At 39.0% G+C, this 20539-nt stretch overlaps 1 protein-coding gene and 1 long non-coding RNA gene across 2 annotated transcripts; one reads left to right on the top strand and one right to left on the bottom strand.

Annotated features, from left to right (window-relative positions):
• Positions 1-11701: 11701 nt before the first annotated feature.
• Positions 11702-20406, top strand: LOC117827514. Its single transcript, XR_004634231.1, has 3 exons — positions 11702-11856; positions 19602-19657; positions 19838-20406. It is a non-coding gene; the product is annotated as an uncharacterized LOC117827514 (long non-coding RNA).
• On the bottom strand, positions 13123-17220 carry LOC117827513. The gene is made up of 2 exons (XM_034704079.1): positions 16691-17220; positions 13123-15533 (listed from the first exon to the last, which is right to left on the bottom strand). Exons 1-2 carry the CDS (start codon positions 17000-17002, stop codon positions 14982-14984), a joined length of 864 nt encoding a protein of 287 aa, XP_034559970.1. The 5' UTR covers positions 17003-17220; the 3' UTR covers positions 13123-14981.
• Positions 20407-20539: the final 133 nt, after the last annotated feature.

Here is a 20539-nt window from a genome sequence, read left to right as displayed (position 1 = left end):
ATAAAGCCCTTGAATTGAATTGGAGAGAGAGAAGAGAGAGGAGAGACACAGAGGGAGAGAAAGAGAGGGAGAGAGAGAAAGAGAGACACAGAGGGAGAGGGAGGAGGGAGACAGAGAGGAGGAACAGAGAGAGAGAGAGGAGAGACAGAGAGAGAGAGACAGAGAGAGAGAGAGACAGAGAGAGAGAGCCAGAGAGAGACAGAGAGGAGGAGAGAGAAGAGAGGAGAGACAGAGAGAGAGAGATAGAGAGAGAGAGAGAGAGAGAGAGAGAGAGAGAGAGAGAGGACGAGAGAGAGAGAGAGAGGAAGAGAGAGAGAGAGGAGAGAGAGAGAGAGAGAGAGAGAGCGAGAGAGAGAGAGAGAGAGAGAGAGGAGAGAGAGAGAGAGAGAGGAGACAGAGAGAGAGAGAGAGAGGGAGAGAGAGGACAGAGAGAGAGAGAGAGAGAGATGAGAGACGAGAGAGAGGAGAGAGAGAGACAGAGAGAGACAGAGAGAGAGAGAGAGAGAGAGAGAGAGAGACAGAGAGAGAGAGGAGAGAGAGAGACAGAGAGAGAGAGAGGAGAGAGAGAGAGAGGAGAGACAGAGAGAGAGGAAGAGAGAGAGAGCAGAGAGACAGAGATGATGAGCGAGACATGCGAGAGTAAGAGAGACAAGAGAGAGAGAGCCAGACGGAGAGGAGTTGAAGATTTAGGAGTGAGAGGAGGACAGGTAACGGAGCCAGCTAGAAAGAGGGGAGTTAGGTGCGGACCTGTTGCGATTCTGGTGCGGTCTTGGCCTAATGGTTAAGTTGCACGCCTCCCCCCCCCCCCCACTCTCTCCCAGTTTCTACACTGTCCTCTCCTCTATAAATAAAATGAGTCAAAGCCCAAAAAATATAACTTAAAAAAGAAGAAAGAGGAGGATTTCCCCTGTGTGACAACATTTTGATTTAATAACTCCTAACTCCTAATAACACAAGCATATTCAGTGCCCTCTTCCTAGTTCCACAATCACTTTCACTGTCCTCTGTCTGCTTCAGCCAATTCCATTTTCCTAAAGTGACAGAAAATAGAATTACACAACCTGCCATATCATATGATACTAACATTTTGGGAAAATGTACACACACAGAATACATTCAAAACTATTTTATCATACACATATATGATCATTTATGTACAGAAATTATTTGGTCATACATTTGTTTGCAATTCATAGTCATTCCCATAACAGAAACAAAAATTCAATGCATCACACATTATGTGGTTAAGATCCAGCTGCATGTAATGATAAACCTGGCCACTAGGTGGTTTCGTGTGCACATGAAGCTTCGAGTAATGAACCCTTTCTCGAACCAATTGGCTCAAGTGGTTTGAAGCCTCATGAGGCTTCATCTCACCGTCACTACTTCGCGGCAACATCTTGTTGGGGCGGAAGTTGTCACACCGTCTCTCTGAGTGAGACTGACCAATCAGGAGGCTTCTTGCATCTCTCAGGGGAGGTCCCGCCCATGACAGTTATGTAGAAACGCAAACGCAAAAACTGGAAACGCAAACGAATCTGTGGTTCGTGAGAGTAATAATTTTGTTTGTAACAAAAAAAGAGTGGATTTATAAAGATACATTTTTAATCAGAAATATATTTCCTTTATTCATAGCATTATTTCATATTTTTCAAATCATAATTTTGTTTGCAAAATTGTTTTTTGTTCTCAAATCCATTATTTTTGATTGCATATTAAAGACACAATATTCTCTCCATAGACAGTCCCGCTGCGGACTTCTACTCTCAGCTCACCTCCACTATCAGAAGGAAGTGATTAAGCGAGTGGAGGTCTGCAGCTGGACCCCTCTCGGTTTTTCTGTGTTTTGATTACCTTTGTTAACCTGATTCCTCAATAATGTTACGTTGAAAAAACAATGTATAAAATGCACGTCATCAATAACACAACATGAATTGGTGGGCAGCTCCGTTTGGTGCTGTTTTAACTGTAACACAGGGAGAGAGGTAGGATCAATTCAAGGTTTAAAGATCCACAGCAATATGATTCATTTAATATTATCTGCAACACATGAAGGTAAAACATGTTAATTGATGTCAGTTTCATGATAACTATTTTGTGGTTATTTAGTTATAGTTATTGTTTATATGATATAATGGAGTTGTGTAACTTAAATCAAGCGGCAACCTCCGGTCTCAAACGATGAAACCCATGTGGAAGTGTTATAAACTGCAATACATCAAGAATCCACTAGAGGCTGGCTGCAGAAACACAGGAAACCACATAGACATGAATGGGAAAAAGACGATCTTTGCAGCATTAATAAACATGTTTACAGCCTGGTTCAAAAAACAGGTTGGCTCTATGAAGCTAATCTCTCTATCGGCACACACTGTACGGGGGGTGAATTTATTTCTAATGTGATGGTTCAGAAGATATTAAGATTACCAGTTTTGCCCAAATAAGGACATGACTGATGTGACTCCCCGTTGGCTAGGAGGCTCAAACTCCGCCCCTTTACGTCACACTCTGCCTGGTTGAGTTCAGCATTTCCAATATGGCTGCCGCCGTCAATTGGCTTCAAAACAGCTCTCAGGAACAGATGGGTGACGTCACGGATACTACGTCCATATTTTATACAGTCTATGACTTAAGCGCACACTATTACGTCACTTCCGATCTACAATGGAGGAGGCGGAGCTAGACAGCTGAATGGCCGAGACTGCAAAGGAGGATTAGAATCAAGCGGCAACCTTCGGTCTCAAACGATGAAGCCCATGTGGAAGTGCTATAAACTGCAGTTCATCGAGACTCCACTTGAGGCTGGCTGCAGAAACACAGGAAACCACATAGACATGAATGGGAAAAAGCCGATCTTTGCAGCATTAATAAACATGTTTACAGCCTGGTTCAAAAAACGGGTTGGCCCTACAAAGCTAATCTCTGTATCAGCACACACTGTACGGGGGGGGGGGGGGGGGGGGGGGTTAATTCTAACGTGACGGTTCAGAAGATTTTAAGATTACCAGTTTTGCCCAAATAAGGGCATGACTGACGTGACTCCCGGTCGGGAACACATAGCTGTTGGCTAAGAGGCTCAAACTCCGCCCCTTTACGTCACACTCTGCCTGGTTGAGTTCAGCATTTCCAATATGGCTGCCGCCGTGGATTGGCTTCAAAACAGCTCTCAGGAACAGACGGGTGACGTCACGGATACTACGTCCATATTTGATACAGTCTATGATTAGAATACACTTTAAAATTTTGAATGGTGTGTATCCCTGAGGTGAATTTTAAAGCAAACGATTTGTTGTGGAGATAAATAAGTGTGTATTCTGTGAGGATATTGAAACTACAGATCATTTATTTTTTCAATGCTTTTTCTCAGAAGCACTATGGGTTGACTTTTCCTCATCCAGGGTCATGAACTGGTGTGTAAAATCTGGACACCTTGATGTGTAGTGGAATGTCTGTGCAGAGTTTGTATACAAAGATGATGTTAAGGGTCATTTTGACCCAGACGCTTTAATGTGGGTAATTAGCTGTTCAGATCAAATATACATATCTCTTTGATGTACTTTTTTTTGAGTGCCTTTGAATATCCATTCAGACCCAGAGACCCAGGAGTGTGTAGAGGAGGAACTTTCTCTCCCTTGTCCTTTTAACCTTTTTGATCACAGATATTTGGACTGGGATAGATCTTTCAGAGATGAGGATCTTTCAGAGACTGAGGATCTTCGAGACTGAGGATCTTTCAGAGACTGAGGATCTTTCAGAGACTGATCTTTCAGAGACTGAGGATCTTTCAGAGACTGAGGATCTTTCAGAGACTGAGGATCTTTCAGAGACTGAGGATCTTTCAGAGACTGAGGATCTTTCAGAGACTGAGGATCTTTCAGAGACTGAGGACAATGTTATTGATGATCCAGATTGTCAATTTCCTACGATGAGGAGGATTCAGAGGACGAGTCTGCCGTTGTCTCTCCATCAGATGAAAACCAAGGAATGCAGCGATCATCATCATCAGAATTTGTTTTCACTGAGAAAGCAACATTTGTTTCATACTGCCCCAAAGAGAAACAAGAATGTTCTTGTAATGAGCACAATGCACAAAGATGCATCTCTGAGCACAAGAAGACATGAAGCCACTAAAAAAACTAAATAGTTCTTTAATATAGTGTTGAACTAAAAATGTATTGTGTGTCTCTTTTCTAAATGTTTATATAACATAAATTAGAGTTGTTATTGGTTCTTTACTGTTTACTGTAGACTGTATAAAATACAACTCAACCCCTCCTCCGTTTTTCATTCCCTGCACACATGTGTGCTAACAAGGAGCTTAGGAGGGAGGCATGCTAGTTGTAGGCTGTCTTAATAAACACAAAGGTCGCTTTGACTCCCCACGTCTGCAGATTTGAAGATCTAGTGGATGATTTTTATTTGTCATGGATAAGTGCTAGCCCTAGTTAGCATAGCCACATAGCTACATGTTGGTAGCTGTGTACCAAGACACACGTCGACATACTGACAAATAAAACAACAAGAAACACTAAATCTGTGACCAATGGTTCAGAAAGGTCCTGCTGCAGGCCCCTCTCCGTCAGGATCAGATTCTGGATCAGATTCAGAGGGTTGAAGTAACGCGGGTCTGTGAGCAGCCGTGTATATTCAGCCAACATGTAAACATTAGATCAACGTGCTGGACAGCTGAGGCCACATCCACTTCCTGAGGGGGCGTGGTCAGAGAGGAAAACGGAGTGTTCTGAGGAGGACTGAAGAAGAGGGTTTTTCAGGCAGACCAGAATCTGATTTCAAAGTGTTTTTTTGAGTATAAACTTTAAAGACATGTTTTGGGGACCTCTTAGACCAATATATGTTGATGAAAAAAGCGTGATATGTCCCCTTTAAGTAGTTTTAAAACCAGAACTTTACACTTTGACTTGAGTAAAAGAGTTGAGTTGACATTTCAACTTCTACAGAAGTCTTTTAAACCCTAGTATCTATACTTCTACTTGCGTAATGAATTTGAATACTTTTGACACCTCTGGATCTGAACCTGGACTCTGCTGCAGATCTACAGACACAAACACTTCAGTCCTGCAGACTGGGTCTACTTTAATCACACATTTAAAGATAAAGCCTGTTTAGGAGGAGTTAGCACTGATTTATAAGAAGTTAAAACAGGTTCAAGTATTGAAGCTCAAAGCGAAAGTTGAGATCATTTCAAAATAAATCAGAATACATTTCTTGTTTATCACCTTGCTCTGCAGCAGCAGCAGCAGCAGCAGCAGGCAGGACTTCCGGTTTTCAAAATAAAGGTGTCATTACACTAAGTTTCGTTTTCCAGTAAAGTGTGGTCAGTTAAATGTGGCGTGGGGCTGGGAAATACAGAAGATTCAAGGTTTTGTTTTTATTTGTTTGTATGTTGAAATATTGATTTACAGTCCAACATTCAGAATAAGAAGATTTTTATAACTCTTCTTCAATTAAAGAAAAACACATTTTAAGGGGCATCATAACATTTACATTTACTGTATTATTTTAAACATTTTTGTGATTAAAATTATTATATATATTTTTTTCATTACACAACAGTATCTTGTCTGTTTAAGGCACCAATATGTCTATGTATATTTTCATATCAATGATCAATATATTAGATGTTTTATTTCCCTTGATGTGAAGTTGTTAATGGTCATTTTATAAAACAGTCAACTAGTTATATTTATCTTTATTCTGAATTAGATCAAAGATCCAAGAGAAAAGCTTTAGCCATGCCCAGGTCTTATTATTTATGTATCTAGAGCATTTCTTTTTTGACTTCCTGTGTGACCGCAGCACAAACACAAATTGGCAGTATGGTTTCCAGATAATCGAAACTCTGAGCTGCAGCCTTCTCGGTTTCCAGGCAGAGGAGAAGTGTGTGTGTGTTTTGAGGTAAATAGGAACACTTCAGTCTTCTGTTTTCTGCAGTAAAACCATCATGTTGGTGGTCTCTGTGTGCACACAATAAAAGCCCCACTCCCCCTCTCTCTCTCACATTAGTGCTCCTTCACTCAGTCCTCCTGCAGCTCAAACACACCTCACAGCACCTGAATATAATAACACACTTCACAGCACCGGACATAATAACACATCTGTAAATGATGGCAGCTGCTGCATGGATCATCCCTCTGCTCTGTGAGTTCTCTTTATGTTTCATGTTGTTTACAGGTTCTATAATTAAAGGTGTCCACACCTCTGAGGAGGATCCTGTGTGGAGACATGTAAGGACTGATGTGACTCAGACTCCTTCAGTTTCATTTTGTTTACATGTTTATTGTTTGTTTTGTTTATGCTCGTGATCTTGAGTCATGCATCTTGTGGTTTTATTATGAAATCAGGATTTTCTAAAAATGATGAACTAAAGTCAAAGAAAAGAAGACACTCTGTTTTCTTTTATTGTTTTTTTTTCTCATGAAACTCGATCACATCCATCAGATCAGGATTCAGACTTTTAGAGAGAATTTAATCAGGATTAAAAACGCTCTAAATGGAACACACACTTCACACTTTGCCTTTGATTAATTGATTGTTAAGAACTTACTCGAAACACGCATTTTTGTTATCAGTTTTCCGTCACGTGGAACAAACATCATGTGGTCTCATATTACACTCAGCTATCAGGGAGGTGTTTGAAGTTTAAAGGCAGTGTTTTTCACACCTTTTTTAAGCCAAGGCACATTCATACATTAAAAAAATCCTGAGTCACACCACAACCCAAAAGTGTTACCAAATGACACATTTAGTCTCTCAATATATGAATCTTGTTTATCTGAGAGAGGGACTTTGGCTACTTCTTTAACTGTGTCAGGGCGAAGCATCTAATTTACAATAGCTTTTGCAGGTAATATTAATGTCTCTGCCACAGTGTGTGGCTTTTTTGATTTGGCTACGATTTCAGATACTAAGTAGCTACTTTGAGAGCTCTCGCAGACACAGATGTAGTTTTTCTCATAAAAGTTGCCTTTTCAACCACCCATATTACGCTCTTCATCCAGTTTAGAATTTTGTCCAGGGCCCTGTTTGGAGTTTTCATTTTTTCCTTTTTGAATATTTATCCATCGCTGTTGTACGCCTACGTCTTGTCACATACACATCTTGCGCGCATCATTAATTCTATTGTCTTAAATTAACAGGTCATTAATGCACTTTATTGCCACCCAGTGGGTGGGGAGCACAGGTCAGTACAGGGACGAGGACTGAATTACTCCGCCAGTCACTACACTGCAGGTAGAGACGCACTACATGGCAAATTATGTGCTGTATATGAATAATACTTTTTTGGAATAATCAAGTGAAATTTGATAATGTCCCACGGCACACCTGACGATCTGTCACGGCACACTAGTGTGCCACGGTACAGTGGTTGAAAATCACTGGTTTAAAGCATGTTTGGATGTGAATCAGCTGTTTAAAGGTGTTTGAAGTTTGAAAGCATGTTTGGATGTGATTCAGCTGTTTAAAGGTGTTTTAAGTTTAAAGCATGTTTGGATGTGAAATCAGCTGTTTAAAGGTGTTTGAAGTTTAAAGCATGTTTGGATGTGAATCAGCTGTTTAAAGGTGTTTTAAGTGTAAAGCATGTTTGGATGTGAATCAGTTGTTTAAAAGGTGTTTGAAGTTTAAAGCATGTTTGGATGTGAATCAGCTGTTTAAAGGTGTTTGAAGTGTAAAGCATGTTGGATGTGATTAAGCTGTTTAAAGGTGTTTTAAGTTTAAAGCATGTTTGGATGTGAATCAGCTGTTTAAAAGGTGTTTAAGTTTAAAGCATGTTTGGATGTGAATCAGCTGTTTAAAGGTGTTTGAAGTTTAAAGCATGTTTGGATGTGAATCAGCTGTTTAAAGGTGTTTTAAGTTTGAAGCATGTTTGGATGTGATTCAGCTGTTTAAAGGTGTTTGAAGTTTGAAGCATGTTTGGATGTGAATCAGCTGTTTAAAGGTGTTTGAAGTTTAAAGCATGTTTGGATGCGAATCAGCTGTTTAAAGGTGTTTGAAGTTTAAAGCATGTTTGGATGTGATTCAGCTGTTTAAAGGTGTTTGAAGTGTAAAGCATGTTTGGATGTGAATCAGTGTTTAAAGGTGTTTGAAGTGTAAAGCATGTTTGGATGTGATTAAGCTGTTTAAAGGTGTTTTAAGTTTAAAGCATGTTGGATGTGATTAAGCTGTTTAAAGGTGTTTTAAGTTTAAAGCATGTTTGGATGTGATTAAGCTGTTTAAAGGTGTTTTAAGTTTAAAGCATGTTTGGATGTGAATCAGCTGTTTAAAGGTGTTTTAAGTTTAAAGCATGTTTGGATGTGAATCAGCTGTTTAAAGGTGTTTGAAGTTTAAAGCATGTTTGGATGTGATTCAGCTGTTTAAAGGTGTTTGAAGTGTAAAGCATGTTTGGATGTGAATCAGTTGTTTAAAGGTGTTTTAAGTTAAAGCATGTTTGGATGTGATTCAGCTGGTAAAGGTGTTGCGCACAGCTTAGACGCTCAGCTGGGGGGCTGCGGCTGCGCTTTTTTAAAGAGGATCAATACAAAATTGCTGCCAACAACGACACGGGCACGAAGAGTGACAGCTTTAAACAGGACATTTTAACCTTTGGATACGAAGGCAACAGACAGGTGGGAAATTCAGGTACGCTACGTTTGCAGAGCATCAGATCCGTCTGAGCGTGTTTTCTGCAGCTGGACTGATAGTGACCCGGTTGCGCTCCCGGCTGACACCTGATCAAATACACGTTTATTATTCTCAATAAGAAGGAGAAGGCAGAAACTGGACACTGGGGGTCTGAAGTAATTTTCTGTTAGTATTATGAGCCTTCCTTTATAGGATTATGTCCGCTTTTATTCTTAACAGTTTTATCTATTTATTTATTTATTATCTATTTCAAATGTAGTCACTTTTATTCTACTTATTTATTTATTTTAAGTCTCACATCTGATTTTCTTTTAATGGTTTAATATTTAGTCTTTTATTATCTTAGAAATGTATTTTACTTTGGTGATTTTTAATTCCTGTTTTGAGTTTTAACATCTTATTTTACCTCCAGTGTTTCCTCATTAAGATGACATGAGAGCGTTTCCTCAGTTCGTTCAGCAAATTCTTATTTTTATTTTTATTTATTTATTTATTTTTATTTTTATTTTATTTATTTTAGTGTTTTTATTACTATTGTTGCATATTGTGTTGTTAGCCTTAGGATTATGGGGTGGGTTCGGGGTCGGGGCTGGGGCTGGGATCTTAATTTATTCTATTTTAAGCTGTTTTTCCTTGTACAGCACTTTGTGTTACAATGTCATTGTATGAAAAGCGCTTTATAAATAAAGTCTGATTGATTGATTGATTGATTGATTAGAATATTTTGATGAGCCTGATCGTTGATATTCTGCGTGTCAAACGTGTGCCCGTATTCAATCCCGTCAGTGATTGCATTTTGTTGCTGTAGAAAATATAATTTAGGGGGAAAACAACGGATTTGGCTTTTTTTGACGTAAGAATAATAATGTTTTTTTTTAATCAATTAATCGATAATTGATCGTTAACATTTCCAAAGATTGATCACGGAAAATACTTAAAATGTACATCCCTAGTCCGGATAGTTACGGAATTAAAGATGTTGTTAAATATGAAGAGCTCTTTCTGTTATTTAAAATGTACTTCCTGTAATCCAGCCTGAATCCAGACCCCTGCTGGGATCAGGATAATCCTGATTCTGGATCAAAGTTATCTCAATACAATAATCTGGATTTGGTCTACCTATTTTTTTACTACACAGGATCAAATTATCTGTCGACTGTTATCATATTATTATAAGTATTATAGTTACTATTATTATATGTTTTATTATGTGTACTTTATTCTTATTATTATGATTATTATTATTATTATTGTTATTATTATTATTGATAAATAATTTAAATTATTATTATCAAATGTATTAATCTTGTGTTTTATTATTACTATTTATATAAATAAAAATATAATTATTATTATTATTATAGTTTGTATTCCATCATCCCATCCCGAACTCTCTCTTGACTGCTGCTGGCATTATAATGCATAATATACTGTATTATACAATTACCTTCCTATATTATATTTTGTTATAGTACATTAATATTCTAACTACAACCCATGGTCATATTACATACAAATATTATTTCTATTTATTGCTTAATTTGTCATTACCAACCATAATCACACCATGTCAACCTGTCACTACTGAACATTTTTTAATACTGCCTGTAATTACTGCTATTTAATCTAAATTCCATTTGTAACATTGTATATTTCTAGCTTTATTTATCTATTTCATTTTACTTATTTTTATTTTATTTTTATTTTATTTTATGTTATTTTGTTTTATTTTTATTTTGGACTTTTTTTGTACTTATTGAAACTTCTTTCTTGATTGTACTTATGTCTGGGTTGCTGTAACAACTGAATTTCCCCCCGGGGGATCAATAAAGTATATCTTATCTTATCTTATCTTATCTTATCTTATCTTATCTTATCTTATCTTATCTTATCTTATTATCACTTATTATTATCAGATTTGTATTATTATTAATAATAATTATTATTATTAATTGTTTTTATTATTATTGTTATTTCTATTATAATTATTATTAATGTAAGATTGTATTTATCATTATTTGTAGTATCATGTTAATGATTATTATTGTTATTTTTATTAATGTATTTTTGTATTATTTACCTATTATTATCAATATATTTACTTTAATTATTAGGATTATTTTTATTATTATTCTTATTATTATTGTTATTATATGTTTTATTCTTTTTTTATATAAATAAAAAACAGGGTCAGGATCAGTCTGATCCAGACCCTTTTTTTCAGGAGTTTGATTATAATTGTACTGAGCCTGGGACGAGCAAGAGGCAGAACAGCTGGAGTAGTAGGTTCACATTTAGTGTTTTATTTTAATGCATAAATACAGATAAAAGTAAAGAATGATTATAAAACACCGTGAATTCCACATGTCCACTGTTTTGTAAACAGGTTTAAGTCGCCCTCCTGCTGGCCTGTTAAAGAAATGCAGGTAGGACAGAGAAAGGCAAAGAAGGTCAGGTGATGGAGGATTTTAATAGACCTAAATTTTTTGCTGTTTGGTTAATGGACTGGAGCCATTTAGAGTAAATAATACAGAGATTAAAAAAAGGCAGAATGTTCCTTTAATCATTCAGATGTTACCTTCAGTAAGAGTCAGGGGACCAAACAGGAATGTTAAGTATTTAACCTTCCTCTCTACTCTGTCCCTCAGGTGCTGCAGGAGCTCTCCTCTCCTCAGCCTCACCTGTTCTCCGCTCTGCCCTGGTGGCCCACCGGGTCAGAACGCCTCTCTCAGCTGTAATAAGACGTTGTGCAGTCATCTCACCTGGTACCTGCTGCACTCAGATCAGATGCTGCCCCTGGTGACGGTCGTACAGAGTAAGTTTGGAGAGATTCAGTGAACTATCAGACAGACAACAGGCGGCTGAAAATTAAAGAGAGTGTGGAGAAAGGCGAGGTGGTCCTGGAGATCCAGCAGGTGAGAAGGAGGACTCTGGGGTGTATTTCTGCTCCTGGCTGTGTGAAGGAAACGTTTTCGTCAGCAGAGGGTTTCATCTGTCCGGTGTCAGGGTAGAAGGATCCTTTCTTTTATTTCATTTCCTGGTCCGTCACGTGTTTCTGTTGAGTCTCAGCTTCACTGTCAACTCCTCCAGATTTTGCGTCTGCAGGAGCGGAGAAGGAGTCAGCCAGGCTGCCATGTTGGGGTCTGGGAATCTGTGTTCTTCCAGCTCTACTCGTCTCCGTTGTCACCTTCATCGTCGGACTCTTCGTCTACTCAGGTACGTGACCGGGCGCAGCTTAAACACGACTGTATCTCTGTTTTCTAGATCAAAACCAACGCCGTGCTACGAGACGACGTCAGTCACCTGTGCTTGTTTTCATCCGGGGTGGTGGAGCATTGTTCAATAAAGACAGTAACCAGAAGCTGCAACACCTGCTAGTGGCGGGAGGCTGTATTACATCATTTTGGGCCTCAAATATTTAAAATATTAAAGTAAGTTAAACTAATTTGATGCAGCTCAGCGAGGGTGATGATGTCTCCGGTCCGTCACAGCACAGGATCTGTTAACTTCCACTGGATCCACTCTGTTGCGTTCCGGCTGTGTCTCTAATCCGCAGCTCTGTATTTAAAGGGCCAGTTCACCAACATAAGAAGAAATCCAACCAGAGGATTATTTACATGGAGCTGATGTTTGCAGCACTTTAGAGGTGACTCTCCTAATGTTCACAGAGAAGCATCGAAGGGTTAAAATGAGGCGTATAAAGGAACAGTTCCCCGGTTCTTCAGAAGGTTTAATCCAGATAAGAATGATCCACATTATGAATTCCACTTTTTTCAATCCAGGACCAGAGCTCTAAATGGAACTGCATGTTACACACTTTGTCCACAAGGGGGCGCCAGACTCCACGCAAACTAAGAGAACCACACAGCTGCTTTAAAAGACAGATGTTTGATATAAACGGCTTTATGATGGATCATCTACAACCACAACAACTCCTTTATTTACTGAAGCACTTCAAATTCCACCAGATCCATCTCTGATCCGTCACAGCTCCAGATCTGATAGGTTTCTATTCTAGTCAGTGTGTTAACTTCCACTGGATCCTCTCCGTTGCGTTCTGGCAGGTCGGAGTCCTCCGGATCAGATACACAAGACTTCTATTTGTTGCCGGATGCCGGAGCACGACGCATCAATCTCAACAGAGCAGATGGAGCGGGACAGGAAGTCAGGTTTCACCAAAACAAAATGAAAACATCCGGTTAATTTTCAGAATAAAACACTCTGTGTTATCACCAGATCGTATTTCACTTAACTACAACACCAAACCAAAGTCATGATGAGCGGAGCCAGGCCTGGAGTCAACAGGTCAGAGGTTTTCAGAGGACCAGAAAGACAACATGGATGAGGAGAGGAGGAGGAGGAGGATCTTTGATTCAGGGATCACCGCGGGGAAAACCTCGGTCACATGACTCCAGCTGTCCGGCGGTCCTGGACTTTATAAACCTTCAGAGTTATCCATTAAAGAGAAATCTCACAGCAGAGTCTGAGCAGAACATTTATTAAACACATCATCTATCATAAACCTCCATCAATACAAGAAAACCAAGAAGTACACATGTATTTTTCAACTCCAGTGTAGATCCATTATACTATACTGGGAATTGTAGTCCTATTGGCTATATGGACTACAACAAAACAGAAACTTGAATAAACTCTTAAAAATGATGCTCTGACAAACATCAGACAGGTGCCCTCATACATCACAACATCACTTCAGCTCAGTTTGATTCTTTCAACACATTAACCCTCATGTGTTCGTTAGCTAGAACAGTAAAGGCAGATTTATTTGGCAGATATGTGCAATTAGGACAAAAAACAAACTTAAAAATCTCTCAGATATCACAGAAAGAGGATTAATTCATGGCAAACACTGTCCTGTTTATTCACCACTAGGTGGCAGCAGAGAACTCCTAAAGTGCATAACTCTGTCTTGCTTTCTAAGCCACACTCTTTTCTTAGATTCAAACCCAACATGCTGTCACCTTTCTCCACAACCACAAGATTTGTTCAGTGTTCACAAAAGAAACCACAACCACACTCGAGGGATGTCATCGTCTTTCTATGTTTCAGGTGTAAATCAGGACCTCACTGAAGTTTGATAATGTTCCCACAGAGGTCGTAAAAACATGAAGCAGCTGAACTCAAAGTCCAACGATGACTCAGGAGAATGTGAAGGTGGATTTAAAGAGATAGGCAGCTCGTGTTTTTTTTCTGTCTCAAAAAGAAATACTTTTGGGGGACTTTGGGGGCGGGGCCTGCGATGCTGAACATTTCTGATTGGTAGATTAACCGCAGTGTTTACAATAACATCACACACACCTGTGATTCACTTGGTTTAATAACTCCTGAAACATCTGTCTTCTCTGAGCCCGAGTGTGAATGCGTCTCTGTCAGCTCCCGGTGTTCCAGTTTTAAAAGTGACCCTGTAAACTGGAGACCTTCAGCTGAACGTGTCAGTGTTTGTGGAGTTTACACAGCTGTTGAAACACAGAGGGAGTTCCTGGGAATGCAAACTAGTTTAGTTTTTATTAAGACTTCAAAATATCCTCATCAGATATTTGATGATGGTCTAAAGACATTTATGAGGGATGCATCCGGCTGAGAGTCTCCAGTTAACAAGGTCGCCGTTTAAACTAAAACAACCGGCCGATCTCTGCGATCACGGCTTTTTGAGTTCAAAAGGATTTTAAAGCCGTGTTGAAACGTCTTTGCTACTCGCGCTTATCTCCTCTCACGTGTTGATTCAGTGAATCCATCTGTGATGAAATATAGCACCATCTAAAACAGACCAGCTGAGTCTCTTCATGCTAACAGGCTAACTGTTGTGTTGCTCAGAATGATACCTGCCTGTCCGTCTGCTTCTATGGTGTCTCTGTGATGAATGGCATTCCTCTTTGTGTTACTGCCCTCTACTAGTCTGGTGGTGTAGTACATTTACTTTTTTACCCTCCATACGTCACTGGCCTGATTTACACAATCTACCCGGGGACTTCAGCCCACGGTCAAAACGCAGAGAACAATGGGGGACCAGGAACCTTTTAGTTCCTGGAAGAGAAGTTCCAGGAGCTAAAAGTTCCTGGAACTTCTGCACCGTAAATGGGATTATCAACTCGTGTGAAAAATAGTTACAGGTTGTTTTTCAGCACTTTTCAGAAAGTTTTAAGATTTAAGACAAAGAGGCTGAAAATACTAAACACTATGTGGACATGGACTCTTTTAGAAACACCTCATCCCACTCTGACACTCAGCTTTTACAGACTTTCATTCAATTTAACAGCTCAGAGTGCTGAATCCAATTTAGTACGTTACATGTTGTTAATCTAGTCCAGTCCAGGGGGACTTTATCCCCCTGACAGCCCTGAAGGAGGTTTGTTGGTTCGCTCACCACCTTCTTCAGCAGCAGCCCGTACGGCCCGGATCGACTCCTGCACGATGGCTCTCTCTGGACGTCGTTGTTGCATTCGGGGACGTAGACCAACCAGATGTCGTCTCTCTGACCACTTCTCCCCCTTCCCCCGGGTTGATGCGGTTCTGGAGGACCAATTTGTACGTCTTCCCGTCCACTTTGGACATTGAAACCTCTTGCAGTACCTTCGCTGCCAGTTGATGTCCGGCGTGGAGTACACCCCTCTGCCCTTAAGGGCCCGGTGACTATCTAGAGGCGGCGGCTGCATCCAGGAACTGGGGGTCCTCGGAGGGTTCCCCCTGCGGTCCAGATGATGCGAGGGAGCCGTCCATGTTGTATCCGTGGTACGAGACGGGCCAGGCGTCCTGCCCCGTGCCGAGCCAGGCGTCCCCGTTGTCGTACTTCTGAGTGACCCGCAGGGCGATGCGGTTCCAGCCGCAGGGTCGGAAGTACGCTCGTTACCCCGCATGAACTCCACGTCGCCGTCCTGGAGGGGGACAGGGAGGCGACAGATGAAGGAGGATGCTAACATGCTACATGCTAACCCCAGTAGTGTCTGATGACCACTTAAAGATGGACAGCGTGACTCCGCCCACGACATTTTATGCTAACCGTAGCGCATTTACCTCCCCGATACGACATACTTAAATTAGGATCTTAAACTTCCCCACATGGAAATAATTATTATTACATGTACTATTATTACATGTTATTATCATATGTATTATTGATAAATAATGTTATTATTAATCATTATGTATTAATATTTTGTTTTTGATTACTTAGTATTATCATTTTTATTATTTGAGGTTTTGATTATTTATTTATTATTTATTAATTTTATTATTATTATTATTATTATTATTATTATTATTATCATTATATTACTATTATTATAATTATAATTAATATCATCCTATTTATAATTATTATTATCATAATTAATATAATCATACTTATTATTATTATTATTATTATTATTATTAATATCGTCATCATCATTATAATTATCATTATATTTATTATTATTATCTTAATTAATACCATCATATTTATTATTATTATTTTAATTAATATCATCATATTTATTATTATTTTAATTATAATTAATTTAATCATATTTATTATTATTATTAATTTAATCATATTTATTATTAATATTATTAATTTAATCATATTTATTATTTATGTTCTAATTAGAATTCAAATCATCATATTTTTAATATTGTATTAATATCATCATATTTTTAATTATTATTCTACTTATACTTATTAGTAGTTGTATTGTTAAAATTATTATTATAGTAGGTTTTTATTATTTATTACATATTATAAAGGCGGAGCTTATGAGCTACACTGCAGCCACTTAGTAGGAAGAGCTTTAAATGCTTTGGCTTCACTTCCAGGGAACTGTCATGTCGTGCATCTTTATATACAGACTATGAGTTAGACATGTTCTTATTTATTTACTCCCTCCCTCTCCCCTTTCATCCCTCTCTCTCTCACTTCTTTATAATAAGGCGTAAAGAATCCCTCTTCCTGGAGTGGGAAGTGACATAAACAATACGTCGGTATGTGCAGTACATCAGATCTGGGTCACATGACCTCAGGTTCAGGACTTTATATAACCTGTGGCCCTCTCACCCTGATGTTGGTGAAGTCGTAGTTGAACTGTGGGTGGAAGAAGTCCTCAGGGTTGATCTTGACCTTGGTCCTGAGGCTCTGTGTGGTCCGGCAGTGGAGGCGGCCTCGGTCAGCGGTCATGGGGGAGCTGTACAGGTCCTCATCCGGGTCCTGCAAGGATAAAGTCCCTAAACTGGGGTACTCCAGCTCCTTAAACCCCTCCTGCTTGTAGAACTCCTTTAAGGCCACAACGTTGAACAAAGTCCTGCGGGCTGAGCTGGGAGGCCCCGTCTGTCTGCTCCATGGTGCAGCCGGAGAGAGCCGACAGGGCATCCAGACACAGCTGGGTGTCCGGCCATGGTGCTGACAGGACTGGAGGGAGTCTGCTCTTCCTTTAAATGAAACCTGTTCCCTCCTTCCTGACTCTGTGGAGTTGTTTTTCTGTGTTAAAGGGAGAAAGAAGAGCTGCTGCTCGACGTCGTGGTGTGTTTGTCTCAGCTCTGAAAAACAACTCCCTCAAACTTTCACTTTCACTTACTGACAGGGAGAGGCTTTCCTGTAAGTCAGCCTGCTGTGGTATGCAAACTGGGCAGGGCCTGGATTAATTTAGATCAGTCACTTGTACATTCACTGAGAGTTTATTGACTTCTTCATGTTTAAGATCTGCCTCTGTGTGAGAGGCTGCTGAAACCAGATTCTTCTTAAACCACATTAAATAAGAAACAAGAAGTCAGGGAGTTTATACAGCAGCACACTGCACCAGTAACAAGAAATGACTTTGACTTATATTATTTAATAAAATAATATTAATAAAGTTAAAGCATTGTTATAGGCATAAATTAAAATTATAAGACATGACAAAATTATTTTTAAAAAATGGGATAAATTCATATTTAAACAGAACTTTTTTAAAACTAAAAATGATTTTGGCTTTTTTATTCTGATTCTGATTTTAAAATTTAAAGTCTTAAAGTTTAGATTTTTTATCTCTTAATTTTTACATTTTATTAGATTTTTTTTATTTCTGAAACTTGACTTTTTTTTTTTCATAATTAGAAATATTTATCCAATGATTAAGATTTGGGTTTTTTACTGTCTCAAGATTTTTACATTTTTATTTTTTCATCTTTTTTTTTCCTTATAATTCTCAAATTTTATTTAATATTTTCTTATTGTATTATTTTGACATTTTTCTCATAATCCAAATTGATTTTTTACATATATAAATATATATATATATATATATATGTATATAAAGTGTCATTTTGTTGAGTATTTTGTTTATAAATGTATATATATGGATATTGTATTTTTGTTGAATAATTTTAGACTTTATTTTTTTGTCTTATCATTTTGCATTTTATGTGATAATTTAGAATTTTTGATATGCATTTATTATTTTGACCTCTTTTCTTACAGTATCTTTCTTCTCTGTAATTCTGACTTTTTCTCTCATAATCTTGATTTTTTTCATATTATTGTCATGACTTTGAAAATACCTTAAAGGGGACATATCACGCTTTTTTCATCAACATATATTGGTCTAAGAGGTCCCCAAAACATGTCTTTAAAGTTTATGCTCAAAAAAACACTTTGAAATCAGATTTTGGCATTCCTGAAAAGTCCTTTTCTCAGTCCTCCTCAGAACACTCTATTTTCCCTCTGACCACGCCCCCTCCGGAAGTGGATGTGCCTCGGCTCTCCAGCACGTTGATCAAATGTTTACATGTTGGCTGAATATACACGGCTGCTCAGAGATCGCGTTACTTCAACCCTCTGAATCTGATCCTGAATCTGATCCTGACGGAGAGGCGCCTGGAGCAGGACCTTTCTGAACCATTGGTCACAGATTTAGTGTTTCTTGTTGTTTTATTTATCAGTATGTAGACGTGTGTCTTGGTACACAGCTACGAACATGTAGCTATGTGGCTATGCTAACTAGCGCTAGCACTTATCCATGATAAATAAAAATCATCCACTAGATCTTCAAATCTGCAGACGTGGGGAGTAAAACCGACCTCTGCCAGAAAGGCAGCAGGACCTTTTATGAAGGATTGGTCACAGATTTAGTGTTTCTTGTATGTCGACTTGTGTCTTGGTACACAGCTACAGCTACAGCTACAGCTACAGCTACAGCTACAGCTACAGCTACAGCTACAGCTACAGCTACAGCTACAGCTACAGCTACAGCTACAGCTACGAACATATAGCTATGTGGCTATGCTAATTAGCGCTAGCACTTATCCATGACAAATAAAAATCAACCACTAGATCTTCAAATCTGCAGACGTGGGGAGTCAAACCGACCTTTGTGTTTATAAAGACAGCCTACAACTAGCATGCCTCCCTCCTAAGCTCCTTGTTAGCACACATGTGTGCAGGGAATGAAAAACGGAGGAGGGGTTGAGTTGTATTTTATGCAGTCTATGGGCTGAACAAGCTCCGAGCTCTGACTCCGTGACAGACCGGATATTGTTGTTACGTAACAAAAACACTGAAAACTGAAACGGCTGGTTTCAGCACACATTTACAGAAAGGTGGAGAAATCAGAACAGGGGCAGAATGGATTTTTTTCATTCTCGGGGGGTTTGTAGACATGCCAGGGACACATATTTCAGGTAGAGAACCATTAAAAAGTCAATTTGGATGATATGTCACCTTTAATATTTGGGATTATTTTCACCAAGACTTTGTCACAGTTTTGTCTTTATTTTAATCTTTTCTGTAATATTATATCTTAAACTAAATCTAAGGCTCCTTTCTGTATGTTGTCAGACACTTGTGAGTCTTTTGGAGACACAAACAGGAACTTTTGGTGTGTCTGTCTGTTACTCTTTGGACTGCAAGCATGCAAAAAGAAGCCCATGTTTCTAAAAAACATCTGAAGCCTTAAAGATGGTTCTGACCCGGTGTCCTCCTCTTGTCTCTGCAGGTAAACCAGCAGGGTGCAGCTGCTGCAGGAGCAACAGCAGTCCGAAGAACACAGAGGTACGCAGCTCCTCCTTTCATGCCAACAGTTCAGATTAAAGGTGTAGGTTTGTGGTGACTTTGGCGCCCCCATGTGGGCGACAGTGTACACCTCATCTCTACAAAAAAACACAGACTTAAATAAATCAGAGTCTCAGAACTATTGAATACTGCAGCTTCTTATGAACCTTTGTTCTGCAGGACCCGTCTTTGCACTACTCCAGTCTGAAGCATGGAGATCAGCTCCAGCCTCCAAGCCGAGGAAGAGGAGGGTCACGTCTAGTCAAAGAGGAAGTGATATACTCGACGGTATCCGGCTGCAAGAAGCTGCAGGGATCACAGGGCCGCTGATGTTCTCACCTCCATCATGAACTGTGTTTCAAACTGTTTAAAGATTCAGCAGCTGTTTCTATAAATCCTCCCTCTTAAAGCTCTTTATTCCACTTTATTAAAACGCAGCAGACTGTGAGACGCTGTAAATATGTTGCTCTGTGGAATCATGTTTACCTTCCTTATGATCTTCTCCTCACGCACACTCACACACACACACACACACACACACACACACACACACACACACACACACACACACACACACACACCTCAGATGAATGTAAAAATGTGACTGACACACTGTTATTGCCTCCTATTGCACAAATGTTGATGTTATTAAGATGTACACACTCCACAGGTAGTGAAGTGGATGTGTTTCATGTGTTACACTGTGAATTTAAAAAAATGTGACTGAAATAAATAAAGATTCAAACTTCTCCTGCGATGTGTTTCTGTTTAAAGAACTTCAATAAATAAATAAATAAAATAAATAAAATAAAATGAATAAAATAAAATGAATAAAATGAAATAAATAAAGATTCAACTTCTCCTGAGATATGTTCCTGTGTA

This window comes from Notolabrus celidotus, chromosome 16, assembly GCF_009762535.1.
Source record: "Notolabrus celidotus isolate fNotCel1 chromosome 16, fNotCel1.pri, whole genome shotgun sequence".
In the NCBI taxonomy this organism is placed as follows: Eukaryota; Metazoa; Chordata; class Actinopteri; order Labriformes; family Labridae; genus Notolabrus; species Notolabrus celidotus.
Note: the sequence above shows the minus strand (reverse complement) of the source record. Positions and strands in the feature narration are given on the sequence as shown.